Here is a 16,926-nt window from a genome sequence, read left to right on the forward strand (position 1 = left end):
AGATTGATTGCTGCTTAAAATCTAAGGCGTCCGGGAGTACTCTGAAAAAATTAGAAAGGTACTTTTTCTGAAAATTTTTTCTGGAAAATTGGGACAAATTGTGAATATTCATCAAATTAATCGATGAACGTTCGACAAATAACACGTGTTTCGAAGAATGCGTCAATTTTTATACTCGATTTCACGTTTCAGTTTTAACAATACATTTGTTTAACAACAAATTTGCGCCCGGCTGAACAACACAATGTGTTCCTTACCTGAGTGCGATAAAATTCCGAGTAACTCGAGACAGGGAGTCGTTGAAATTCCCCAGAATCCTAGGCCCGTGCAGTTACCTCGTAAAAGCAACTTGCGCGGCTCGTCCTCCGAAATAAATCACTCGACAGAGTGATCCCGTCAGCGAGCGAACGAACGGGGGTTAAACAACGCAAAAATGGACGGCCGCGTGTGATTTTTACGCCATCCGCTTCTAACTAATCATGTAATCAATTACTTGGACTTAACCAGAAGCGATTCCGGGTTACGGCGAGGCAGGTAAGCGGGCATCAGGCCTCTCCTTAGCCGCCATCTCGTTTCTCTAACAGGTGTCCAGGCTCTGCTAACTAGCTGCGCGTCTCGGACGCGCGTTCATTTAGCTCGGGTCCGAACGAATCGGCGCCGCTAACGGTGTGTGCTCAGGGGCCCGCTCGCGGAAAAACCGTTCGCGATAAACCGGCTAATTATCGCGAATCGTTTTCTCCTTCCGCCGGGGCGCGGCACCGCGCGCCGCCTCCGGAGAGGGTTTCTTGCCTTTTCTCGCGGCGTAAAATCGCCGGGATTATAGGCACAGTTATTACGATAAACTGCGCCCGGTCTCGCGATTCGACTCGATTTTTAGACCCCGTAACGATCCTGCTAAATACTGAATTCTACACCGGCGGATTCCGCTCGGGCCCGTTCGGGCCCCTCTAAAGCGATCGAAACGAGTCCTGAACAAGCCGATCCTGAACGCCGTCGCAATAAGAAACCGTGTAAACGACGCAACGTGTTCTCCGCCGCAATTTCCGCGCCGCGGATCCTGGAACGCGAGCGAGCAACATGCGAGCGAGTATGGCGCGCGTCTCGATGGCGCCGATGGACATTTTAGTACCCGGCGCGCGACGCACGGGGGCTGGAAATCCGTTTTTCGTGGCCAAAATTCAATTTTTGAAGTTTTATATTTTAACAACATTTTCATATAGGGTAAGGGACCCCATTACTGTGGGGTGCCTATATTAACACATTCGCGACCGGCACATTTTTCCATTTCTAATACTGAGTATCGGCAAAAATAATGAAATTCTGAAGCTGGTTGCCGCAAACTTGTATCGCTAAAGCAACGATAAAAATGATAAAATTTGTTGTGAAATATCAATGTGGCAATTATGTGTTGTTTAAAATAAAACGTCAGATTCACGTCAGCGGCAATCAGGAATAGAATTTAAAATGACGTGAACTCACGTCAGCGGTCGCGAATGTATTAATTACATTTATTATTAAACGAATATTGAAAAAGAGATGTATAACATCTATATTAAGAAATTTTAATGAAAAATTTAATATCTCTTTTTTAATAGTCATTACGTTTTAAAATGAAGTATAATTAATATACGCACAGTTATTGATACCCACGCAGTAATTGGGTTCCTTACCTTACATTAATCTATAACCCCTCAAAGCTTCATAATCCATAACATTAGCAAGTTTAGATAACTATGTATGCAGGCACATCACTCTGAAGATAAAATTCAATAAATTCAAAGTTGTTCTAAGAACTCATTATAGAGAATCAAGTAACAGTACCTCCTTTTGCACACTACTTCTGGAGACATTCAACATTAAGTAACAATTAATTTTGCTAGCCCAACTTTTCCCAAACCGAAGTAATCCATTTTCTTATATTTCATTTCGATTTTTCACGCGTTTCCGACAACCTGACAAGTAAATTTCTCGTTGGTCAGTAATTATGCGATGATAAATTGCAATAAAAAAAAATGGTCAAGAAGTTCTTTATTCATTAAAAAATGAGTCACTATATTCTTTTTTAACACACTGACTGCCAACTACGAGATAACTCGTCGTTTGCGTTATTGTCGTAGTTCGTTTACTTACCGTAATATGATTAATAATATTTTTGCATTAAGAAATGACGTTCGCGTATAAAACGATAAATTATTTAAGAAGACCAGTCTTTTGCGATGACCATGAAGTTAAATTGGATTTTTACACCGGAATCTTGAAAAGTACCGTGGCAGTCAACGTGTTGACTAAAATTGTATTTTTTCTTCCATGCACTTGGTTGTCCCCTTTAAAAAGGTATCAGAGGTCGAAGAAGGATTAATTTAGAAGTTACAGTGACTCCCACTAATATTCGGACGCTCTTAAAAATCGCATAACTTTGTCAATATTGGACTATACTACTTGAATTTTTTTTTTTTTTTGAGAAAAATCTCTGTTCTCTATAATCAATGCAATAAGAGAAGTTAGTACAATTGGATCACTACATAACGTGAGAAGAATGTTTGATTAAAAGTTGTAGTTTGCAACTTTTTTATGCGGGCTCATATTAAAAATTTAAAAAGTACGTTTTGTACATCTGTATCAATTATACATATTCTGAATACTTCATCTAAATCGGTCATCGTTTCAATGAGCTATACAAACGTTTAACGATGAAAACTTAAAGGCGAAAGTCGCAGAATTTTGGCCTTGTCAGGGAATTTCGTCCTTATGTGATCATTCTGTAACATCTGTAGCTCATTGCAACGTTGACCGTATGAAATTCTCGAAACATGTATGTATAATTCATACAGATCTACAAATCTTTCTAAATTTTCAATGTAAGTCCACATGAAAAAGTTACAAAATACAACTTTTAGTATTTTCGCTGCAATCTCGACCAATTGCAATTTTTGTACAAATTCTGTTTCACTTTGTGTAGCAACCAATTGTGCTAACTTCTTAAAAAAAAAAAAATCCAAATCGTATGCTCCAATATTAACAAAGTTATACAATTTTTAAAAGCGTCCAAATATTAGTAGGAGTCACTGTATTTACCGAGTCCGGTATTCGCTTGAGCGCCGCGAGTCGCATGCAATTTCTCGCGCAGCGAAAGAATAACGCGGCGGATCGGCAAACAATTGCGGCCGCATCTCGAAAGCGGTGGGGGCCGGATTCACTTTTTGAAGGACTCGGATCGAACAGTGCCGAGTTTAAGTGGCCGGGGACACGCGAGAGTCTACTCCGGCCGTGGTTTCGATTCGGAGCCGAGCGCTGAGCGCGGCTTTTGCGGCGATTGATCGACGTCGCCGATAACAGAGACCGGGGCCCCGGAATGCGAGAGTTGAAACTGGCCGCGTCGCGTCGTTGAAACAGATCGATCGCAGTGGATCCCGGCGTCAGCCCCGGTTTTCGAGCGCACGGCCGCCGATCGAGGGGTTGCCCGTGGCCGCCCGAAGATAGGCAAAATCGCGGCGCCCCGTTATCCGATCCAATGTTTCGTACTGTTATCGGACTCCGCCACTGAAACTGTCACGGTCGAAATGATCGCTGGCCCTGCAGGATCCACACCGAACAGAGCCAGCACCTGCACGAATGCCCCTGTAACGGTGTTACGCCCTGCCCGCTTCAAATTTAGACCGATCCAACTTCCTCCAAGCGAAAAGCTACGGATTAAATGTTCTTAACCACCCGCCGATACCTCCCGCATGTGCATCCACCGACTACAATACTGCCGGCTTCTTCATTTTTAACCAGGACACTCGATAATCACTGCTTTATACTTCGTACTACTCTTCGTTGCGTACTATACCGAGGTTTCTTCTCTATACTGTACTATCTCCGTAATTGTCGAACCTTCGGGTCTGCTCAGTCACAGTTATAGAATAAGTGTCGCCAGATCAGGAGAATTGCCTCGATTTGACGGAAAATAGTTACCCTCTCTTTTCTCGTATCGCATTAGTCACGTGACATTGTAATATATGCGCCGGAGAGTCGGAACATGTCACGTGACCTGGCCGGGGCGGAAAAGTGGGGAGAATAGCGTCGTAGAAGGGGAAGGTAATTATGATCGTAACTGTATCGTGTTTGATGTCATTTTGATCGGAATAACGAGACGTATACGATGGTAAAAGTTTCATTTAAAAAATTGCAATCTTTTGCTTCGCTTGTATTAGTCCGAGTCTCGTCGACGCTCGACCCCTCACTGACTAGGTCGTCAAGCGTGACGACCGTATGGTGTTTTCCGCTTGACTGGTTCCAAGGAGATCCCCGAATGGTGGGGATAAAATGTTGACATTTACGGTAGAGATCTTTTCGACGGAGAGAATACTGTGCTCGATCCAACGAGCCGAGTCACTGTAGATCCACAGCACTAGACCCACCATAACCTCGGCCTTAACCGTTGAATAGCGAAACTAGGGTCCATTTTGACCCAGAGGTACAAACGTTCCTACTAAAGTATGATTCTTTTACAAGACGATACACGTTGATCTGAAAGAAGTATAATAAAATAATAATAAAATAATAAAATATAGAAGCGTAAGGAAGTATCGGGAGGGTAGATAATAGCATTTAGGAAAAAATAATTTTCAAACAATAAAAATTAATTCCTCTTATCGAGCACAGCTGTTTCAAGTCTAAAAAACAAATTTATCATTTTTCATCGGCTGATCTGACCGTCGAAAGCGCCAGAAGTAAAATGAATTTCTTTTTGTGTATCCCGGATTTTGTCCAAACAGTTTTTCACGCGGGTAATCAAATTTATAGCGGCCGGCGTGCTTGATTACCGCGTTTCATAACTTTTGCGGACGGTCGGCGCGTTCGAAAGCCAAAATACGTGCCGTTTCGGGGGACACCAGCGGCGCATAACTCCCGCCAGAATCGGGGAACTGTAACAACGAGCATAATTCCGGGATTGCCGTGAACGAACGGACGCGTACGCCGACGCGAAAAATAACGCAGACACCGGGCCCGACCCGGCCCGCGGAAGATCGTTCGCGGACAATTTAACGCGATCGCATATCGCCGCTGCACCAGATTTACTTTTCACCGGGCTTAATGGACACCGCTATCGCTGGGAATCGCAACGTTATTTTCCGCGTGTTAAACAAATTTCGTTTTCCCCGATGCGTTTCCGATTGGTATCAATTATCCGTCGAATATTGAATTTGTAAATTTCATTGTATGCCGGCTCGGAAGAAGAATTATGGCGTGTTGAAGTACGCGCTGCGTATCGATCGAGGCTACCACAGGATGCACACTAGTCCGAGACCCTGTACCGGGTGCAACGGAACGTGTGGGACCGGATTTAGGTTGTAATACGCCTAAAAACAATGAGAACGGTTCATGTATAATAAATACAGTGAATTCTCGATATATGTCAACAACACGGGGCTTGCCAGCGTTGTTTATCGTCCAGGAGACACACCCGAGCCGTGTTATGTTTACACTCTGCGGCGACCGAGGATATACCCCGGAGGTTGTGGGGATAATTCCGCGACGTTTATCATCCACGCCTTCGCGACATATATAGAGAAATCACTGTGTCATCTGTCTTCGTTTTAACTTATCAAGGAAAGTCGAATATTCATTCACTGTATATAATTCGAATATTAATTAAATATAATGATAATTTAATTCTTCTTCTTCTTGGAGTTCAGAGTCGGATCGACAGCTGGGTAATTAGCGACGGGATTCAGTGTTTAGATTTTGTTGAAAAGGTTTGTGTCGATTAGATAGTTGATCTTGTTTTTAATGTACTTCTGGGTTGATAAGTGTCCGGGTTTGTTTTCCCTTGGGATTCGTTGAATAAAATGTTTCACCACTCCGTGGATTTTTTTTTCTGTCGGGCGTGGTTAATTTCCCTGTGAGTGTGCAACAGAAAGCAGGATTTTTCACAGAGGATACCGACCAGTGGGCTATTTGCAAAATTCGATTTCTAAAATCGTTTACGCGTAGAATCGGTTCTAGAAGCGAGTCCGACATGCTACGTTATTACGGCCTGTATAGTCGAATACGATCGGGTTCAGGCGGATCCGTTCGCAAACGTCATCTTCCGGAGAATCATTTGCGGGCGACGGTTCGCGCCGATCGGCCAGCTTCTCTGTTGCATAACGCGATCGCATCGATTTAACGTTGCGTACAGCGGTTAGCCGATAGATTCACCCTGCGCTGGCCCTGTCAATAGCCTTTCCTTAACCTCTTCGGCTAAGTGGTGCGCCGATCATGCTCGATCGAGCGTAAGTCGGCGACTGTCGTCAAGGATAACTCGGCTTTAACACTTCATCCGCCTCTGCCGAATCGATTCGACCACCAGCCGGGACGAGATTCAATTCCGTTTACGATACCCACTTTTGAGAATTACATTTTGGCATTCGTCGATATAAATCACTAACACCGTTAAAAACCACGAGCTGGTTAACTGAAACAAACGCAAGAATCCCACGACTAATGAAGACAATGGAATTAATATTTTAGCACTCCTCGGCGTCCGTGGCCTCTCGAGCTTCGGGGCCCGTCACGTGGTATACCCCGCGGTAGTGGGGATAATTCCGCGACCTTTATCGTCCAGGCCTTGGCGACATAAGCCACCTGCGACGGCACAGTTACGAAAGGGGACCCTCGCTCGGTCCCCCTATCCCCACCATTGATGCTCCCGTAGTCCCAATGTTTAGGCTCTGACGTCACTCGCTACACAATAGCTCGCTAGAGCCGAAAATGCGCGTAGAACGGGGCGTGCCTCTTCCACTCTGACCAATCAGCTCCGCGTTCCTTTCACGGGACTTCTTGTGAGTCACGCACAGTACCCACACCCGCTACAATCTTGTGGAACATCGTTGCATTGTACAGGGTGTATAAAAATTATATGTCACCACCAACATAGCGTGATTCTGCACCTCTAGATCGGTGGAGATCTGCTAAAAAAATGGACCGCAAAATTCACCTTGACCTTGGAAATCAAGGTCAAAGCGTCAAAAAATTTTCTTCTATTGCGTCGTATAGTACTCATCACTCAAATTTTCCGATACTTTCACCTTAAGTTTCGAGGTCAAAATGAATTTTGCGGTGCACTTTTTTCACAGATCTCCACCGATCCGGAGGTGTAGAGTCACGCTATGATGGTCGCGACATATAATTTTTATACACCCTGAACATTCACTGCTAGGACAATTTCGCGCGTAACAATGTTGTGCCACCGAAAATTTGGTGTTGCGTTTCGAAGGTAACTGACTTGCGTTTCCGTTTTGTTGCAGCCGGCCGTGTTCCAGCAATCATAGAACCGCGGAGAGGCGGCCAGGCCTTGTCCCCTCGTTCTGCCGGGGCAACGACGGATTTCTCCCTCCAAAACCGCTGACGATGAGCTAGCGACACGATGCGGAGGATGAAGCAGCGCGTGCTGCTCGCCTGGCCATGGTTGTGGCTGTGGCTGTTCGCGGCCACAGCGGGTTCCCCGTCTTCCGATACGTTCTCGTCGACAACGTTCTCTTCGTCGTCGGGGGTTGGCAGCAGTTTCAGCAGCAGCGGTGGCAGCAGTGTCAGTAGCTCGGTGACCAAGCCGTTCAGCCAGGCGATCCCAACGTCGACGTCCTCCTCGGTGACGGAGGATCTCCCGTTCCCTCCGCACTGGGACTTCCGGTTCACGGAGCCGGTCTACAATGTCTCGATCCCGGAGAACTCGATCGGGAAGACGTACGTGGTCCCCGAGGAGCGTATGGGCATCAGGCTCGCCTCCCCGGACACGAACCTCGACGTCAGGTTCCGGATCATGAGCGGCGACCGCGACAAGTACTTCAAGGCCGAGGAGCGTACCGTCGGCGACTTTTGTTTCCTGTTGATTCGGACTCGAACCGGGAACGTGGACGTGTTGAACCGCGAGCGGAAGGACCGCTATGTGCTCGAAGTGCGCGCCACCGCGACCATAAGCGAGCCAGGCAAGAACAGGCCCGCGAACGTCCTCGAGGCGGACACGAGCGTCGTCGTGACCGTTCTGGACACGAACGATCTGAACCCGCTGTTCTATCCGACCGAGTACGAGGCGACCATCACCGAGGACACGCCCCTGCATCGAAACATACTCAGGGTAATCGCCGAGGACGCCGATCTCGGCAGGAACGGCGAGATTTATTATAGCTTCGCCGAGGAGACCGATCAGTTCGCCGTTCACCCGGTCAGTGGGGTAATAACGCTCACCAGGCCGCTCAGGTAGGTCGACCTAATAGAATTCTCTTGTTTCGTTTGATGAGCCAGACCCGAGACCCGACTCGGCTCCGCTCGGTTCGGCTCGGCTCGGCTCGCATCTTCGTTAGCTCTCCTCTACCTCGAGGAACACCCTCGAGCCGAGTCCCTAAACGTTTACGAGCTCTCGACATCTCGCCAGCGAATCTCCAAGCAATTTGTCCGGATCCCCCGGTATACTCCTCCTTCTTTCGGATTTTATCTTGATGCGCCACGGGGACGCGGACCGGCTGTTAACGCCCCAATAGCTGGCTTAACGATCTTTCTAATTTTCATACACGGTTGACCGACATACCGCGGCTTGCTTTCGAGGCGTTCGCCGAGCGTCCGGAACCGTCTCGGATCGGTTAGATTCATACCTAACGCGAAATTAACGGGCTACGTGCACCTGGAATCGTGGAAAGTTGGATCAAATAAAAATATTTTTATTCCCCGATAAATCTTCCTTCCGATAAAATGTGTGTGTATATCTTAAATTACATAGTTTCATGTACATATACCGGAATTTGTAACACGGCCGGGCACGGGTCCGTTTTGACCCACGGTATTATAGTTAAAGACATTCGATTACTTAATTTCTGGGTATAAGGAATATGCTCGAAAATATGATTATCAGATTTTATGCATTTCTGACAAAAATGAGTAGGTATAAAACAGTAAAAACATCAGAAGAATTTAAAAATACTGTTATATTATTTCCAACCTATTGAACACATTACGACAGAAAATAAATTTCTATTTCACTTCAGGTTCTTATTTTGCATAAACATCCGGAGTCTAATGATCATAAATTAGATAATAGAGCAGCGAATGGTCTTGAGCAACATTAATTTTAACATTGTGAAAATGGTCCGGCGTTCGAGAGTTTAGCTGAAATATCACGAAACGAGTCGTGTAGATGTAATTCCTGTAATTCTATATTTCTCAATCGAAACAAACAAAATTTTCGTTTATACCACATAATTAAAAGAAAGTTCTCGTCGTATCCGTTTCTAAAAATTTCGATTTTTCGGAAACTAGTAACTGTTCCAATTCCGAAGTTAGATTTTTCCGGAATAGATTATTATATCTTCAAAATGTGAGGTAACTTGTATATTCTCAGAAATAATGAAATAATCGCGAATTACCACAGATCCAAATGAAAAATTAATTTCTGTACTGATGCGTAAAGTGTATCAAATTCAACGAGGACCTGCGAAAAGCAAGATGGTTGAGTGAACGCCGCGATAAATGTAACCAATTCCACGTTTGTTAAGCGAAGTATATCAATTTGGTTTAATTCGTGTTGCATTTGATGCAACAGCGAACGCGTTAAACGCGCCGAGAACCGGGGAACGTTATTACAAGAGTTTTACGTAATTGCTATATTTATGTCCTTGATAGAATTACGCAGGAATTACTTGACAGAGAGAACCGAGCTCGTAGAATGTTCGAACGTTGCCCGGGCGGTGTTTGTCTTGTCGAATGGTCAGCCGGGACTGAATTCCTTTGCACAAGACAGTCTACGGGTGAAAAAAATTCCTCAAACGTTTCGGATTCTTTCGTGTAAACGGACGTTCGCTCGGCACGCCCCCACGGTACACGCGCGCTTGTTTGAATTTATTGTTCCCGGGTAAATTGCCCGTGAACGAGAATGCGGTACACGGCGATTGTAATAGAGCAAATACACTCGAGAAAGTATTCGAAACACAGTCCCGCTCCGAAAACAAATGCCTACACTTCAGAACTTTGTTCGACAAAACGTGACCGCGCGCTGCGAGCATATCCGCGGGATAAATAAAAGGTGTCTCGACAAGAAGTTTGCCGATTTGTTTGCCAACTCCGAGAACACGCAAATAAACGTTGATCTCGACATTTATTCACACATTTTTGACTAAAATCGTGATCGTACAATTTGTTATATTTCACATAATAGAAGCGCTATCTGAACGATACCGTTGGTATCGTGTTACTTTAACCCTGAATAAACTTCCAAAAAAATAGCGATTTAACAAATGCTTCAATCGACAAATTCGGTACAAACTATCTGTTCATTAGATCAGAATCGATTTCTTCTATAACTCAATTAAAACACTAATGAAATATAAAATTATATTTATATATTTATAACAGAAGAAGTACAGCCCTTGGCCAACAAATTAGGACCACTCACGATTCTCAATATTCTTCACGTTTCTAATAAAATTTGAAGGTCCGAATAATATTTAAGTTGTGATTATGAGCGTCGAAAAATTGTCACTTTAGCACAGAATTGCGATCCCGGACGCCCCTCAATTAATACGACAATCTGTTGCTTTAATATTTACTTTTATTTAGAAACACGAAAAACGTTGAAAATTGTTTGGTCCTATTTGTTTCGCCGGGGACTCATAAGCGAAACAAGGGTAAAGGGTCAAGATCATCAAAATAAAGACCAGTGTACAGTATACAAACAGACACTTTCTTACATTTAAAATTACAATATGCCAGTTAGCACATTTCGGGCCTCCAAGGTCATAGGACACAAGCTGCGCGTGAACGAACGAACGAATAAATCCAAAGCCAACCTGTTCATCTTCTCGCAGGTACACGGAGAGACCGATCCACGAGTTGGTGGTGCTGGCGAAGGATCGAGGAGCAGCGATCCGCAGCGCTAGTCGCCCGAGCACTGCGAAGGTGACGATCAGAGTGCGTCAGGTGAACCTGCACGCTCCGGAGATCGACGTGCACCACTTACCCGACATCGTCGAACATTCCAACGCGGACATCTACGCGATCGTTCAGGTGAAGGACCAGGACGAAGGGGTTCACGGCGAGATCGCGAGTTTGGACATAGTGGGCGGCGACCCGGCCGGTCACTTCAGGGTACGCCCGGCGGGGGGTGCGCACTCCGGCGAGTACAACATCGAAGTGTTACACCTGCTGGACCGGGAGACAGCGGTGCAGGGGTACAACCTGACGTTGAGGGCGACGGACCGAGGGGTGCCGCAGAGGTTCAGCTACAAATTCGTGCCGGTGCACCTGGCGGACATGAACGACAACGCGCCGGTGTTCAGCCGGGAGATCTACGAGGTGAGGGTGCCGGAGACGGCGCCTATCAACACGCCGGTGATAAGACTGAAGGTGACGGACGCGGACGAGGGGCGGAACGCGTTGGTGTTCCTGGAGATCGTGGGCGGCAACGAGGGTGGTGAGTTCCACGTGAACGCGGAGACAGGCGTGCTGTACACGGCGGTGAACCTGGACGCCGAGAAGAAGGCGTTCTACACGCTGACGGTGTCCGCCGTGGACCAAGGGAACGCGGGCATGAGGAAACAGTCGTCGGCGAAGGTGAAGATCAACGTGATGGACACGAACGACAACGACCCGACGTTCGAGCAGTCCTCCATGGAGGTGTCGATCGACGAGAACGAGCCGGCGGGCTCCTACGTGGTCAAGATCACCGCGAAGGACCGGGACTCCGGTGAGAACGCCTACATCTCGTACAGCATCGACAACATCCAGAAGGTGCCGTTCGAGATCGACCACTTCTCCGGGGTGGTGAGGACCAAACAGGTGCTCGACTACGAGACCATGAAGAGGGAGTACCTGCTGCACGTCAGGGTCAGCGACTGGGGCCTGCCGTACCGGCGACAAGCGGAGATGCAGCTGCACGTGAAGCTGCGCGACGTCAACGACAACCGGCCGCAGTTCGAGAGGGTCGACTGCGCCGGCCACGTGCCGCGATACCTGCCCATCGGCTCCGAGGTGATCATTGTCTCGGCGATCGACTTCGACGCCGGCAACATCATCAGCTACCGCATCGTCAGCGGGAACGAGGACGACTGTTTCGCGTTGGACTCGGCCAGCGGAGTGTTGTCCGTCGCCTGTAATCTCACCGACGTCAAGTCCACGGAAAGAGTGATCAACGTCACCGCCACCGATGGGACGCACTTCGCGGACGTGAACCCCGTGCACATGCACCTGGTGAACGCGAAGAGGAACCTGGGCTCCCAAGGTAGGATCTTGTCGGACCAAGGAGGGGCGTTCGAGTGCCACGACACCGGAGTCGCCAGGAGGTTAACGGAGGCCATCGCCGCGGCCGAGAGGAGCAACGTGCCTCTGAAGGACGACGAGTACACCCTAACCCCTAGCCGATACGGCGAGAACATGCACACGCCGGAGTTCATAGATTTTCCCAGCGAAATTAAGGTGAACGAGTCCGTGAAAGTTGGGACGTCGCTCGTGAAGTTACGGGCCAGGGACAAGGACCTGGACTACAATGGGAAGCTGGTGTTTTGTATCTCGAGCGGCGACAGGGACTCGGTGTTCGGTATCGACCCGGACACCGGTGATCTGAATGTGATAGGCTACCTGGACCGGGAACGAGAGAGCGAGTACTTTCTGAATATAAGCGTGTACGACCTGGGCAAGCCCCAGAAGTCTACGTCGAAGATGCTGCCGGTGACGATATTGGATGTGAACGACAACGCGCCGAAGTTCGAGAAGTCTCTGGCCAGCTTCAGGATCTCGGAGACCGCGCTGAACGGGACGAACGTGTGGCGCGCGAACGCTACCGACGCCGACCTTGGGGAAAATTCGCGGGTCACTTACTCCCTGGCTACCGAGACCAACGACTTCCGCGTGGACCCTGTGACCGGAGTGCTGAGCGTGTTCGGACGCCTGGACAGGGAGCGTCAGGAGATCTACGAGCTAAGGATCAGGGCGCAGGACAACGGCGGCAAGGGGACGGACATGCCGCCATTGTACTCGGACGCCCTGGTCAGAGTCACGGTGGACGATGTCAACGACAATGCGCCGACGTTCGCGTTGTCCAGTTACACCGTCAAGGTCCGGGAGGATGTGCCGGTTTGGACGGTGGTCGCCGTCGTCGACGCCACCGATCCGGACGAGGGCGCCGGCGGCGATATCGAGTACTTACTCTCCGACGCCATGGAGAGCGAGGAATACTTCAAGGTCGACAAAGTGTCCGGCACGATCAGGACCACTCAGAGCCTCGACTTTGAAGAGCGTCAGGTGCACACGCTCACGATCGTCGCCAAGGACCGCGGGGAACCGTCCCTGTCCACCGAGACCATGGTCGTCATCGAAGTCGTCGACGTGAACGAGAATATGCATCCACCGGTATTCGATGACTTCGTCGTGTCCGCGAGTGTGTTCGAGAACCAACCCGTGGGCACCCTGGTCACCACTGTTCGCGCCAAGGACGCCGACCATCCTGGAGGAGACTCTAGGATCGGATACACCATTCGGGGTGGCGATGGGATCGGGATCTTCAACATAGACAATGAAGGTAAGAGTTCAGCTTTATTTACTACAGTCATTTCTCTATGTCGCTAAGGCCTCGAAGATACACGTCGCGGAATTATTCCTACTACCGTTTATCCCGCGAGGGGCTACGAAGCTCGATAACGCGGCTATGTCCTTTATACAGTCAATTCTCATTACGAGTCAGTGCCAACCTTACAGTTTGGAGACAGTGGAACTATCTACACCAATGCGGTGAGGGGACGAAGCTCGAGAGACGGCTTTCTCGACATTGAATCGAAGAAAGACGTTTTCTCAGTCTTCTTATCACTATCGCTTAGTAGTCATAGGCTTTTATGACTTGTAGGCGGACATGACACGGAGAAAGACGTTTTCTCAGTCTTCTTGTCACTATCGCTTAGTAGTCATACGCTTTTATGGCTTGTAGACGGACATGACACGGAGAAAGACGTTTTCTCAGTCTTCTTGTCACTATCGCTTAGTAGTCATAGGCCTTTATGACTTGTAGACTGACATGACTCTTAGGTTCCCGGCGTGCCCTGTGTATTTCAAACGCGACGCTCGGCTTTCGTCTAAGAGTCAGTCACCAGAACGGCGCAACTGACTCGTAACCAGAATTCACTGTACTAGTTAACAGTTGACTCCCGTTGGTTGGCTGTTTTGCACTACAGACCAGTGTCTCCAGATAAGGGGAAAGTTACCCCCTCTCTGCCAGTACCGGAGTCAGTGACCGGGCAGCGGTGAACGTGTAGAGAGTAGCGCGGTAGAAGGGGAAGTTAGAGTGGGGACACGAGTCTCGATCTGGCAACACTGCCGCAAACGTAGCGCGTACCAGTGTCGCCAAGTGATACCCATTTGGGTATCTGTTTCCTCTCCTCCTTTTCCCCTTCCACTATCCCATTCCACCACCATGAGCACACTCCTACGTCCCCCACTAAGACCGTAGGCTGGTCACGTGACATACTCAATCCCCGTCGCGCACGCGCAACGTGTCACATACTACTCTGGTCATCAGAGAGGGGATACGTTGGGGGTCATCAGACGGTGCCCCCTCCAAACTCTTCCCGTGCCCCGAGGGGCACGCGTACCACGCTTTAGGAAACACTGTCCTACGTCATAAGCGCGTAAAGATCTGCATTCTGAGATTATGGCCACTCGATATCACTGACAAGTCACCCGTGCGAGTGAACAATAAGGGGTTAATTGTCTAGCAGGGAAAAATGGACGACTGAAATTGTCGTAAAGTTAACAGCCCGGAATGGAAACGACATTTCACGAGCAACAACTTTTACCGCGGAGCTCTCGCCTCCGTCTCCTCGTTTATCCAACGTCATTCGAGGAACATGTTCGAAGCTCGGGAAATCCTAGCAGACTTTCTAACACGCTCAAGATTAAACGACGGGATAAAAAGGAAGCTCGGCGAACCAGCGTGCACGCGCTCCGTCAATATTTAACTTCTCCGCGAGATCTCGTTTAACCCGGCTGCAATAACAGATTCATCTGTGTAATGACACAGGGGCTCGACGGAATCGAACGGCAGTCAGCCATCTCGCGACGATTACAAATCGGTTTCATACTTTTCTGTTCAGTAGTCATAACTGGACTGCGGACCTTTATCGAAACTGTTCGTCGAGTACAAGAAACAGGAGCCAAATAAAAATTTATTTCATCGTCTACCGTTTTACAATTTTTATCAAAAGACTAAATATATTTCGCAGAACGTGATTCTAAACTAATGATATTTAATATGGCGTCTCTACTTGTCATCAAGTAATTACAGAAGTTCAACTTTACACTCTTGGCGAACATTATACAGCTATTTCTCTATATATGTCGCCGAGGCCTGCATGATAATCGTCGCAGAATTATCCCTGAGGGGCCACGAAGCTCGAAAGGCCTCGGACGCCGAGGAGTGTAAACATAACATGGCTCCTGGACGATACACGTCGCTGGCAAGATCCGTGTTGTGACATATATCGAGAATTCACTTTACTTCGTTTCAACAAGTTCAATTGAGTTCGATCAGAGCGTGAGTAAACATCACAGTTCGAAAGCGATGCTAATCTACTCCGGGAATATTTTTCACAGCTACTGTAATTAAATATAATTTAATTGTATACGACCAACAAAGTTAACACCGAGTACGAAAAGATGTTGAGTGCATATAACATACACGAAATTTTGCAAGTATCCTGGAAAGGCTAAATTCTGATGATGTCATATAAGAATAATTGCTCCGACCAATCGAAAGTAATTTTTCTTCCCCGGAAAAATTGATTTGACCGGAAAGTCTTCTCGTTTCCATGCTCCGTGGTTTCTCCGCACAGTGGTCAACCTATACCGCGCGGCTCCTCAAGATTCCGCACGCGTTTTCCGGAATCCCGGAGCCGATATGAACCGAGCGAGTCTCCGTTCCGCCGCGAACTGTCCGTTAATGAGAGATTTGAATTTTAAACCAGGCCAGAATCAATCGACGCGTCGGTGTAAATGTTTATTTAAATCCCGGCCGTCTTTTGACGAGCATCGAGCGCATTAAACATCCGGTGGCTGAACCCGCGATTTGCATACTAACCTTTTTACGAGCAAGTTTTTGCGCGGACCGCGCGCTCCGGTCAGACCGTAATTTAAATTCATTTCGCCCCGACTTGCGTTTCTCGGGGCCCGCGTCCACTGCGAATATTTCGCGAATCACCGTCTGCAAAGCGTTTTAGCGTGCCTTTATTCCGCGAAGGAGACGATAATGAAGCGTACAACTTTCATAATGCGATCCTCTCTGGATCCTGACTGATTTGATCGAAAGTTGGATGTCCAGCTCCCAGTCTCACCTTTCGAGTTTTATTTCATCGAGACGTTTCAATTTGCATCATTCTTTGAGGAAAAATGAACGCTGAAGTAGCGGCTTCAAGCTTTAAAACGAGTCCAGGTTCATGGTGGTGCTATTTGTTTTTACGAAATTATCGCAATTCAAATATCGAACATTTTTGTATCAGAAATTGAATTTTGCGAGTATCAGGATTCTTCGACAGGTTTCTTTTATCTCTTTTACGGGAGTATCAAATTTATTTTTGAAATAAACAATGAAGTGAAAATCGAGGGATGCTGTTAGCAAACGACCGTATAAATCCCTCAAATAGGAGGAATTTTTCTGATCGAAATAGAACATAAAACAAAGATAGAAAAACAAGAGAAAAATAGGGAACAGAACATTTTATTTCTCATAGATGAAAAGGAAATGTTTAGTGGCCCAATATCTGGTTAGATAAATATAGTGAAACAATTTGAGAAGAAATTATGAGAATCGCAAATGGTTGAGCGAGTATGTCGGATCACGCTGATTTTGCAGGATCGTGTAGAAGGAATTGCGAACCGTATGGTTGCGTCTGTGCGCGGACAAAGTGCACTTTAATTCACTCGAAGTCACGAGCC

At 47.4% G+C, this 16,926-nt stretch overlaps 1 protein-coding gene across 8 annotated transcripts in view; it reads left to right on the forward strand.

Annotated features, from left to right (window-relative positions):
• Window positions 1-16,926, forward strand: part of Kug (FAT atypical cadherin kugelei) — a 751,012-nt gene that overhangs the window by 254,580 nt on the left and 479,506 nt on the right. For all 8 annotated transcript variants that reach the window (XM_076790508.1, XM_076790510.1, XM_076790512.1 and 5 more), the window contains exons 2-3: window positions 7,272-8,220; window positions 10,818-13,525. In XM_076790508.1, the coding sequence (XP_076646623.1) occupies window positions 7,391-8,220; window positions 10,818-13,525 (3,538 nt within the window). In that variant the 5' untranslated portion in view covers window positions 7,272-7,390. The remainder of the gene's footprint in view (window positions 1-7,271; window positions 8,221-10,817; window positions 13,526-16,926) is intronic.

Source organism: Halictus rubicundus, chromosome 7, assembly GCF_050948215.1.
Source record: "Halictus rubicundus isolate RS-2024b chromosome 7, iyHalRubi1_principal, whole genome shotgun sequence".
In the NCBI taxonomy this organism is placed as follows: domain Eukaryota; kingdom Metazoa; phylum Arthropoda; class Insecta; order Hymenoptera; family Halictidae; genus Halictus; species Halictus rubicundus.